At 24.9% G+C, this 11,239-nt stretch overlaps 1 protein-coding gene across 1 annotated transcript; it reads left to right on the forward strand.

Moving 5' to 3' along the window:
- The first annotated feature begins 78 nt into the window (after positions 1 to 78).
- LOC129988159 (60S ribosome subunit biogenesis protein NIP7 homolog) lies at positions 79 to 3,739 on the forward strand. Its single transcript, XM_056096312.1, has 5 exons — positions 79 to 237; positions 967 to 1,053; positions 1,205 to 1,343; positions 1,624 to 1,764; positions 3,555 to 3,739. The coding sequence occupies exons 1-5, from the start codon at positions 182 to 184 to the stop codon at positions 3,672 to 3,674; spliced, it is 543 nt and encodes a 180-aa protein (XP_055952287.1). The 5' UTR covers positions 79 to 181; the 3' UTR covers positions 3,675 to 3,739.
- The last annotated feature ends 7,500 nt before the right edge of the window (positions 3,740 to 11,239 follow it).

The raw sequence follows: 11,239 nt of genomic DNA on the forward strand, positions 1-11,239 counted from the left end.
TGTTTTACAATTGATACATTCTTGAAATAATAATGTTTTGATATAAATTTTTATTGTTAAAATATACTATGGTATCTGGCATCACTCTCTAAGGCCAGCGGTAAATGTTTGTAAAGTTTGTGTTTTATCACGTGTGAACTAAATATTCTAATATTAACATTAAAATTTTTTAAATTATAAAATGCGTCCATTAACTGATGAAGAAACTCGAAGCCTGTTTGAAAAATTGGCCAAATAGTAAGTATAAGTACAAAATTAAATATTATTACAATTTATTGAATATTTTATATAAGAAAATGTTGTTATAGTAAAATGTTTTCTGGGAAATATTACATTTATAAAAAAAATAATAACTAGGTACTTGAATCATAAATTATGGAAAAAGTGGCATATTTTTAATATTTCAAGAATTCTAATTTTTTTTTTTTCTGAAATATGATATTTTTGATAATAATAATTATTATTATTTTTACTTCTGATTATTCTTAACTAAATAATCTTCTTCCTACTTAATTGTTGTTAAAGGACAAGCTCTTTGCTTTGATAATTATCTAAAATTTGTAGAATCCATGTTTTTTCTAAAAATCTGGAGCTTGTTTTTCTTGTTAGTAATGAATATGACTCATGAGGAGATGAATATTCAAATTTTAATAACCGGTCTCTTATTTTTTTTCCCTTTAATTCAAACTTTATGTATTATTTTAATCAATTAATCAAGCCATTAATTATAAATTAATAAAGAATGTCAGTAAGGCAATTTTGACATTAAAAAGATATATATATTTTTTTAATTTAAAGAGTAAAAAAATTTAGTTAGTTTACATATCTGAATCTATTTTTTAATAAAAATCCTAAATATTGACTAGGAAGTGATGATATTCGAAGTAAAGCAATACACTGTTATTTCTAATTTTAATTAATTTTTATGTGCAAATATTAATTTTTATGGCTTTTTTTTATTATTAGTATTGGTGAAAACATAAAAATTTTGATTGACAGACCAGATGGTGTCTATTGCTTCAGATTGCATCGAGATCGAGTTTTTTATATAAGGTAAGTTCTGATTGCCTACATTTTAAATCTCTGTTATTGAACAACTCAGCTGGATGAAAAACTGTGCGCATGTAACAAAAGGTTACTTACATGCAATTGAATTGTTTTATTTTTTTAAAAGTATTGTAAAAATTGTATTTTGTATTTTTAGTGAAACAAACATGAAACTTGCTTGCAATATTCCAAGGAAAGACCTCTTAAGTTTTGGTACTTGCTTTGGGAAGTTTTCAAAGAACGAAAAATTTAAACTGCATATCACTGCATTAGATTATATTGCTCCATATGCAAAGGTAAATTTGTATAATTTGATATTACTGTACTAGCATAAAACAATATGTTATAATGTAATTTACTATTGAAGGTTTTAGCCTATATAAAGTCAATGTAAGCAAAAAATGCAATTTTTTTTAATTATCATCTCTATTTTTAATTGATTATATTCATTATTTTAACATTTATTTTTGCAATTCAGTAAATAAAATTTACATCTTCTGTTTTTTTTATTATTATTATTATTTATTTATTTATTATAAATATTGTAAATAATAGCTAATATTCTTTTCCTAATAGCACAAAATTTGGCTGAAGCCTAATGCAGAACAGCAGTTCCTGTATGGACATAATATTATAAAAACAGGTCTAGCAAGAATATCCGAAAATACTTTAAAGTACCAGGGTGTAGTTGTCTACTCCATGAATGATGTTCCACTGGTAATAATTCATTTTTTTCTTAAAGATATGTCGCTTCATTTTAAGAATAATAAATTCTAGTTTTTACTATTTATATTATTGCAATGACTTATGACAAATATTTGTGTGGGAAGTAGGCAGTTTTGGAACTTTGTTCGAGAGGTAGTGGAAAATTTTTAGGAAATTCACTCCCACCCTTGCCAAAATTGTAAAATGCAGACAACTGCTTTGAAATTCAGTTTTTGGAATTGGCTGAACAATTCACTTTTTATGAAACTTTGTAAGCTTTGCAATTTTTTTATATATTGTTTGAGCTATATTGCAGTTAAAATATATAAGCAACTTTTTTCACTCATTTGTAATTGTAAAAAGTGTCTATAAATTAATTATTGTTATTCAATAAATGTATATCATCCTGTATACCTTTTTTTCCAAGCCAAAGATGTAACAATATGTAATTGCAGCCAAACTTGTATATGTTCAATAATTTCCAATTAAGCAAACTGACATAATTAAATTATAGTAAATTCTTATGTATTCAAATCCTTTAAAACTAAGTCTATCCAGAGCAGTGATATTACATTTGTTAAGTATAAATTTACTAAATTAATTAAAAAGTTAACAAATTCATGGATAATTTATCGTCTATCATAATTAACATTTTATTATTTCTTGTAATTGAGGTTTCTTAATCCCACAGATAAATCCATGAGTCAAGGACCCAAGTTAAAAGAAATATTTGACATCTAAAGAAAATATCTTGCTTAGCAGCCATATGTAGGAAATAAATTTTTAAAAATTGCCCTCTCCTTGCCATATTATCTGGGTAAGCTAAATGATTGTTATGATCATAACAGCACTATGGTTAAATCCTAAAGATCGTCACTGACCATGTTACAATCTCTCATATGGAGGTATGTCCCATCATTGGAGCAGAGGTAGTGAGCCCCTTGTCATTACTTTACATACTAAAAAAATCAAGAATGAATCACCATATTGGAAGCTTTTCATTCCTGTTTTTGGGGTGTCTGCTGGTGGAGGAATATATAGGGATCAATTATCACAGTGGGCGACTTTCAAGAGGAACTATCCTGTATTTGTGTTTTGCATTGATGGAAGTTACCAGCATGCAGCTTAACAGCTATGAGTAATTTGTTGCAAACTAACAAAAAAAACTTTATTTGATATAGTTTAAGGTGCAAAAATTATTTTTGATTGTCTTGCGTATGGTTCATAACAAACATATGATCTAGTTTTTAAAAAATGCTCAAAACTCTTGACTTATGTCATGAGTTGTCAACTTGTATAGTCAGCAAAAGAAAAACACTTTTGTAAATCTTAAAACACTTAAAATTATTCAAATCAAATAATAAAGGCCAGTCATTGTTAGAACTGTAAAAGATGGGGAATTTTATTAAGGATGTTTTTTAAAGTGATACAGAGAGAGAATGTAAGCAATGGATGTGTTGAGTTTCAAAATATATGCACTCTTTTTAAAAAGTAGAGGGATGGTATTGATTCATGTTCCTTAATTATATCTTAACCTCCTAAAATATTTAACCCTTTAAACTTTATTTATCAATTAAGTTTTAAATTAATTTTATCTTAATCAAACTACTGAACTTATTTGAGCTATGCAACTGCATTTAGTCTGGTTTTTAACTAGATTTATATTACTATCTTGACTTTGTGAAATTTAGAATCAGTGGTTACTTATAGACTGAATCAAAAAATAAAATATGACTTCTGAAGTCATTTCTGAAGTTTTCTTCATAAAATATGACAAGTTAGATTTCTGTTTATTTTTTTAGGGATTTGGAGTAGCTGCAAAATCTGCGGAAGAAACACGCACAGCAGATCCTTTATCTGTCATTGTGTTCCATCAGGCAGATATTGGTGAATATATACGAAATGAAGAACATTTATCATAATTAATGTTTTCAAAACTTTCATTTGTACATACTGCTGTAAAAATAAACATATTGTTTGTGTTAAAGCTATTTGTTTTGAGTTTTTATTTTATAATTTATATGAAATTATATATTGCTGAGAATAAAAACTAATATTAATTTTACATCAGATGGAATCTGATTTGCATAATTAATTTTATTACTGAGAAATATTTATAACTGTAATCTTGGATCAGCATCATATAAAATGCAATATATATGTTTTATTTGCATATCATAATATATTTTTTATGCTTTGTCAAGATTGAATTATTAGAGGTGGAAGATTTGTGATAATTTATATCTCATTATGTTTGAACATCTTTTAAAAAATGAATTTTTGTTATAATTAAAAATTGTTCTCTTATTTATAAACATGTTTTGAAAAATTACCCATTGAACCCTTAAACCATTGCACCTCTATGTCTAACAAGTCTAATTTTCTGTAAAAACCAGCAGTTAGGTGCTTGCATTTGACATTGCAATTTGCACAAACCAGTAATCCACAATTTCCAATTGTCATCAAAATTCTCACAAATTCCAAGATCAACTTCACTTAAAATTGTGTTTGAGAACATATTGTATAAGAAATTATGCTGCCTCTGAGTTAAACTGCTTGAAGAACACAAAAAGAAAAGCCAGCTTTGAAAATTTTTTCCTGTTAAAGTGAAGAGTTCTTAAGTCATATTTTAACAAACAATAAGGCTTGTTTGTCTTACTTAATTCAAAGAGGAAACAACATGTGTCTTCATTTAAAGACACGCATTATTTTGACTTTTTACCAAAAGGTGCAACAGTAAATTGCATCCTATTATAAAATTCTAAGAAAATTAGCCGGTGGATCCAGAACAAATGATACAGAATGCTATCAAATATACTGGTTTATAATAAGATGAAATCTTTTAGGTGGGAAGTAAACACTTATATGTTATACAGTTCAGATTTTGAGCCTTGCAGTTACTGTCTTTTGTCATCAGATTGCTTTGTAGGAGACAGATTTATAGGATACATGAGGGGAAAAAAATGAAAACTTAAGTAGCAGAGATCCATGGAGAAGAAATGCAAAAAAAAAAAAAAATGTTATTATGATAAGTTAATTATATTAATTAAGAATTGTTGGGAAAAAAATTGAACTTTTACTATTAAAATTTTCAAGTTTTTTTAAATTTCAAAATGAGCCTTAATTAAGCTTCAAGCAAAATGTTTTATTACTTGTGCCTATTTATATCAAAATATTCAATGTATTGGGTTAAGTTTTTAAACAGCTATTAATATATATTTAAAAGCTTAATACTTGCTTATGTTCTTTATAATCTTCATTAAATTTTTTAATTGCATCGTCATGCATTAAATACTTTGATATAAGTGGTTCAGGGAATAAACCACTATGCTTAAAAAAGGTAAGAGTATGTACTGTACTGAATTATGGAATAAAATATTGTGCAATGTTGTATTTATCAAATTACACATTGAAGTATGCTTAAAACTCAAAAATACTTAAATTGGCCTTTCTTACATGCGTAAAAGTCCAATCCACAGAGAAATGGAAAGATTTGCTTCAGGTTCCTGAATCATATTTATCCTCCATCATTACAATCATTTTTTAAAATTGGAATGGCAATTTCATAATTTAGGCCATATGATCAAGAGTGAAATACAGATTGCATATGCAAATTACCATCTTCTTTACAATCTGAAAAAATGATTTGGTTAAAGTATGCCTAGATTCATCTAAGATATACCTCTGACCTGTTCAAAGTTACAACATGCTGCTGAGTCACATTTAAACTATAACTCATGTTTGGTTAAGAATAAAAAATTAAGATTATTAGTCAGTCTATAGTATGCATAAACTAATATCATTTTTTAATTGCATCAAACAAATGCTTTGAGGCAAAAGTTTATGTTTCTAAAACTTACTTTTTAGTAATAAAATCAGATATTTTTACACAAACTATTTTTTAAATAGTAACAAATTAAATTAAATAATTAGTGGTAATATTTGTACTAAATGCAAAAAGAAAAAAACTTTCACATTTTGTCGCCCATTGTCAGTAGTCATTGGAAGAAGTAGTCGAAGGCACAATACTCTCCTCTAAATAAACTCGGCAATTTCATAAATGATCAAATCTTATTATTTTGGAAGCTGATCATTTATTTTTAGTAAGTTTAACTGAAAAAATCTACACATGAATTGTCAGAAATTATATTTTATTAGCCAAAACAATTTATTTACAATAAAATTTACATTTTGCTAACTTGTGTGTTACATAGCGGTTGAATGTTTTCCTTGATACTCACAAACACTAAAAATAAACAAAAATTTTACATTTCTCCTAAAAATTAGCAAAACACTTACAACAAAAACATAAAGCACATATATATATATAAAACACAATTATATGTATTTTCATTTCTAATAACAAATTATTCAGAAGGACACAGACTTAAAAAAAAATTATTCAAATGTTTTATTATATTACATAATTATTTCAAGCAAAAACCAACCTTTTATAAAAATATTTTTCAAATAATTCAATGTTTAAAGACATGTTTGTAAGTAAAAAGAACCAGGATTATTAAGCAAGAACATTCTTTATTAACAAGAGCATTTCAAAATTGACTATAAGAATTATAGTAAATCTAGAAAGAGGTTTCATATGCTATACATACAAGTATTTAATCATATATTTATTTTGTTCAAGTCTTTTTGATTCTTGAAAAATTGTTTTTGTAATATGCAAATATAATACTTGGGTTCTGACCTAACAATAATCTGCACAGAAAAAAATAATAAAATGGATATTTCAAAAAAGAGGGGGGAAATATGAACTTGTTTCATATTTTTCACTTAAAAAATATGAAACAAGTTATCCTTTTTTTTTTTTTCCCAAGATATGAATGTTGAATTTTAGAAAGAATTTAGAATATATGTTATATCTTAATTTAAAAAAATGAGTTATTTTATATCTGTATGCATGCAAAGAAAAACTACAACCATTAATAAATTCAAATTTACAATAGAAGATTACATAAATCTAATGACAAGAACTGGTTCATACAATCCATCACTCAGATCTCTCAATGTTTAAATGAATTCACTTCCAAAGAGAAAATGTCAATGTCACTAGCTGCAAAAATTAAATTCTGCTTTGTTGAAATATTGCTAACATTAATAGCATAATAATAGCGTTTGAATATTTCATATTAACATCTTATTTTAAGCTTTGAGAAAATCTGTCTGAGAATATTTCATATTAACATCTTATTTTAAGCTTTGAGAAAATTTGTCTGAGAAAAAACTTTACTTTATAACCAAGCCGAAATGATGAAAATATCTAAAACGGAATCTATCCTCCAGCTTTCCATAATATACCTAAATGTAAACATTCAGCATAAATTTGACTTATTTCAGATTCCTTAAATGCAGCATTTCTTTATTAAAACAGGTTCTCAAACTTATAATTAATTCCCTTTTCTCCAAATCAAATTTTTGTCACACAAATTTATGCTGTGCTATAAATCACAGATTAGTCATTTATATACAAAGTGAAAGTATTGTTTTTGTCAAAATAAGAAAAGTAAAAAAAGAAATTTTAGGAAATTTCTAGTTTTTAGACTTTCACAAATTCAAAAAACATATCTGAGAATTATGACTACCTGACTGCTATCTCTCACTATATATAAACAACTCAAAAGAATCAAAGACTATGTGAAAGAAATTTAATATAAGGTTTTTACATTAAACTTATATATCTGTATCAAACATTCATTACATTTGTCAATGGGAAGGCACTCAGTCTGTTTGTACGTACAATACTACACAAACAAAATCAACCACAAGAATGAAATTTGACATTTGGTTTTTAAATCAAAATTGAAATCTGTATTAAATTTTGGATAAAACAAGTTGATGGAAAGAGGTATTGCATATTGCTCGACAATATCATCAATATTAAATGATGAATTATGCATAAAATGGCTAATATTGGGAGAGGTATATCAAAATGTCAAGAGGACAACACTCAATTTTTCTTTTAAAAGAATATTATTCTATCAAACTGATTTAAATATATATATTTATTTTTGATTATTTTATACTTGATTATTATTCTATATTATTTTATTCTTGTGACCAGAAGTTTTTTTTTTTTCTCTCTTTTTCTTACATAAGTATGACTTTTAAAATTATTACAAATATTCTTTTAATAAAATAAATTAGATTTTAACAATCATACTAAGAACAAAGGAACATATATTTAATTTCATGTAAATCATTGACAGTTGAATAATGATTAAAATTTTTATCATTCAGTTTCAGAAGAAATTATGTGCATAAAATATATCCAGAAATAAAAAAATTTCAAAGAAAGTATTTTTTACATTAATTTAATTTGACGTATTTAACATGAAAATATAAAATGAATAGCTATTATATGTAACTAAAATAGCTGAAATAATTGTAAAAATAAATAAAATTCTTACTAGAATCAAACATTTTGGCATATTCAGCAGTTGGACTACCATAGAAATATCTCCCATTCTTTCTTTCTATAATCTCACTTATAAAGAATAATATTTCACTTTCAAATAACAGCTGGATAAAGTAAAAGGAATCTCTTTTGGCAAAGATACAACTTTCACAGGCAGAATACAATCCTAAAGTGTTTATCATATTACATTTATACCACAAAGCTACAAAATGAAAAATGGTATGAAATCTATACTCCTAATAATGAAGTAGTTGAGCACATACTTGTCGTTATATTAAATATCCTTGTCGTTCGATTGAAATATCTAATAGTTTTGAAACAGAATGATTAACTTAGTTAATTATTATCAAATTAATTTATAGCTATATTGAGTGTTACATATATTAAGCAAAAATTAGTTAAACAATTTACTGGGAAAATATAATATATACAATCAGAACAGCAACAGATGCCTAATAATTTCCTTTGGTCTCATAATGACAAAAAGATTTAATTCAAATGATTATTATGTTCTGCATCGAAATGCCATAATAATGAATTTTTTGGAGAATATGCTGTCATACTTTCAACCTACTAGCTTAAAACTAAGGTCTTTCTGAAAACTTTAATTTACATTGAAAAAGTAAAGAAGGCTTAAATTGTATTATAAGATTTTGACTAATTTTAACTACTAACTAAGATTATTAATTTTATATAATAATTTTTTGGCACAATTCAAGTTTTAAATGCACAATCATATTTTTTATAATAAAATAAAAGGGTTTATTAAACAGTACATTCAATACTTAACTCCAATAATATATAAAAGATATCCCGTCAATTTTTAATTTGAATAATTATGCAGATAAACAGAGCATTAATAAATATTTTTAAATACTTGATTTACAAAACAGAAATTAAAAAGATTGATGGTAGCATACAAACACATTCATAAAATCTAAGAATTCAAAATACTCACTTTGTGAACATACAGATTCAGATAAGGAACATTTTGAATATTTAAATAAAAAGGCAACAATGAACAGAGAAAAAGGTGATGTTATAATATATTAAACATACAACTATTAAACAAATGACATATTATTCAATTAAAAAATTTTTTTTAATCAGTTCTCAATGATTGTTATCATATGTTGCAGTTTTAAATTATAATTATTATTCTCCTTAAGCATTCTTACTTTGACATTTATAAATTTCAAATTTTGACAATACTATTTTCTAACCATCCTTAATTACTATCTACTAGCAATGCTGAGCAAAATTTCATAAAGAGATAAACTGTGCTCAAAATAGACATTAGATGATTATCCATTGTAAGCAATAATGGCAGCCAGTACAGTTGCATAATTAGTATTCCTTATTATAAATTTTTAATATAGCAGAATTTTAAGAATAATTCTTGGTGGATACATATATATTATATGCATTAAATAATGTTGCAAATTCTGGCCTTTAGAAGCTGCCATGCCCATCTTGCACAATGAAGTTTAAATATTTTATTGTATTTAAGATAGTACTAACATTCACTTTAATTCACTTTTTATTAATTTTCTTTTTCTCAATTTTTTTAAAGTTTTTACACATATTTATATGTAAATTGTTCCACTCATATAAAATATTGTTAGAGCAAAATATGCTTTTTACTTTCACTAATATGACAAAATACTAGTAAAATTACAGACAATAGAGTAAAAAGATAGATTTTGTTGCCCAGATGAAAATGTTACAAATGATACCTTAGGACTTTTAAATTAGAACTAAATAATATAAAAATAATAAAATAAAAATAATATTCACATAAATATTATTTTTGAAAATAAAGAAGTTTTTTTTTTTTTTTTAAATTTTTCTGAGCATAAATTATACATTAAAAAAAATCTTTTTTTAGCTGATTTTTGTTGTCTAATTTTATAGAAGGAAGAAATCTCAGTTGTTCTTTCGATAATTCTTTAAAATATAAATAATGAGCATTAAAACATAATCAATCATAAATTCATTATTTAGCAAAATTTATTTCAAAAACTATACAACTGTGCTTGAATTACAAAGTTTGCCTGTTAAAAAATTAAAGATAGACAATCATATTTATTAAAAATTATAATATTATAATTACTGCACATTGTAATTTAAATACTGAAATGAAACAGCAAGACACATGGAATCTAATATATAATATATTAAAAAGAATTCAGGAATGTCACATGCAGGAAAAGATCTGAATTCAAAGCAAATCAGTACATGCAACAGATGTCATAAAATATCAAAAGTCATTTATAAAAATATAACTAGCAAACAATAACAGAGTTTAACAAATCTAGTTTGTCAAAAATTTTATTCAAAGAAAAACAGTTCCCTAGTCATTACAAAAACACATTTAAAGATATAACAAGTCAATTAAAATTGTAATATAAATTTTCAAAGAAAAGGGATGCAGAATTTCTTCTAGTTCATTAAAATTCACATATTCACCAGTGGTTAAATTCATACTCATTGAAATAAAATATGATTTGACACATTTTTATGACAGCAACCAAATTTAATTTTATTTTATTTTGTTTACAAACATTTTTGTTTTGTTATTTTTTAATTAAATAAGTTCATACATAATAATAATAACTTTTTAATAAATAAGTTCATAAGTTACGAACCTACTACACATTTTATGCATTGGGATTTTGTAGGAAAAGTTTCAATCCTCTGTGCTAAAATGTATGGCTTTTTTTAAGGAATGAAATTAATAGTTATTCTAGTTAAAAATTATTTTTAAAATGTCTCCCAAGTTTTTAGAAACTTCATTTTTATTCCTTTTAATTTTTTTAATGGTAAAAAATAATAAAAATAACTTAGCCTTACTTATTAATAAATCAAAAACACTTTCACAGAAAAGTTGAAAAAAGGAGTAATTCTGCCAATTTTTCTTTTATAATCATTCTGTTCCTTATGAAAATTAGATAAAAATATATTTAAATCCAATTGAAAAATCTGACTGCTTAAAAGTTATGATTAATTTTTTAATTTACAAGAGAGCATTAAGGAGATAATTTTTTTTCTTTT

This window comes from Argiope bruennichi, chromosome 10 (genome assembly GCF_947563725.1).
Source record: "Argiope bruennichi chromosome 10, qqArgBrue1.1, whole genome shotgun sequence".
NCBI lineage: Eukaryota > Metazoa > Arthropoda > Arachnida > Araneae > Araneidae > Argiope > Argiope bruennichi.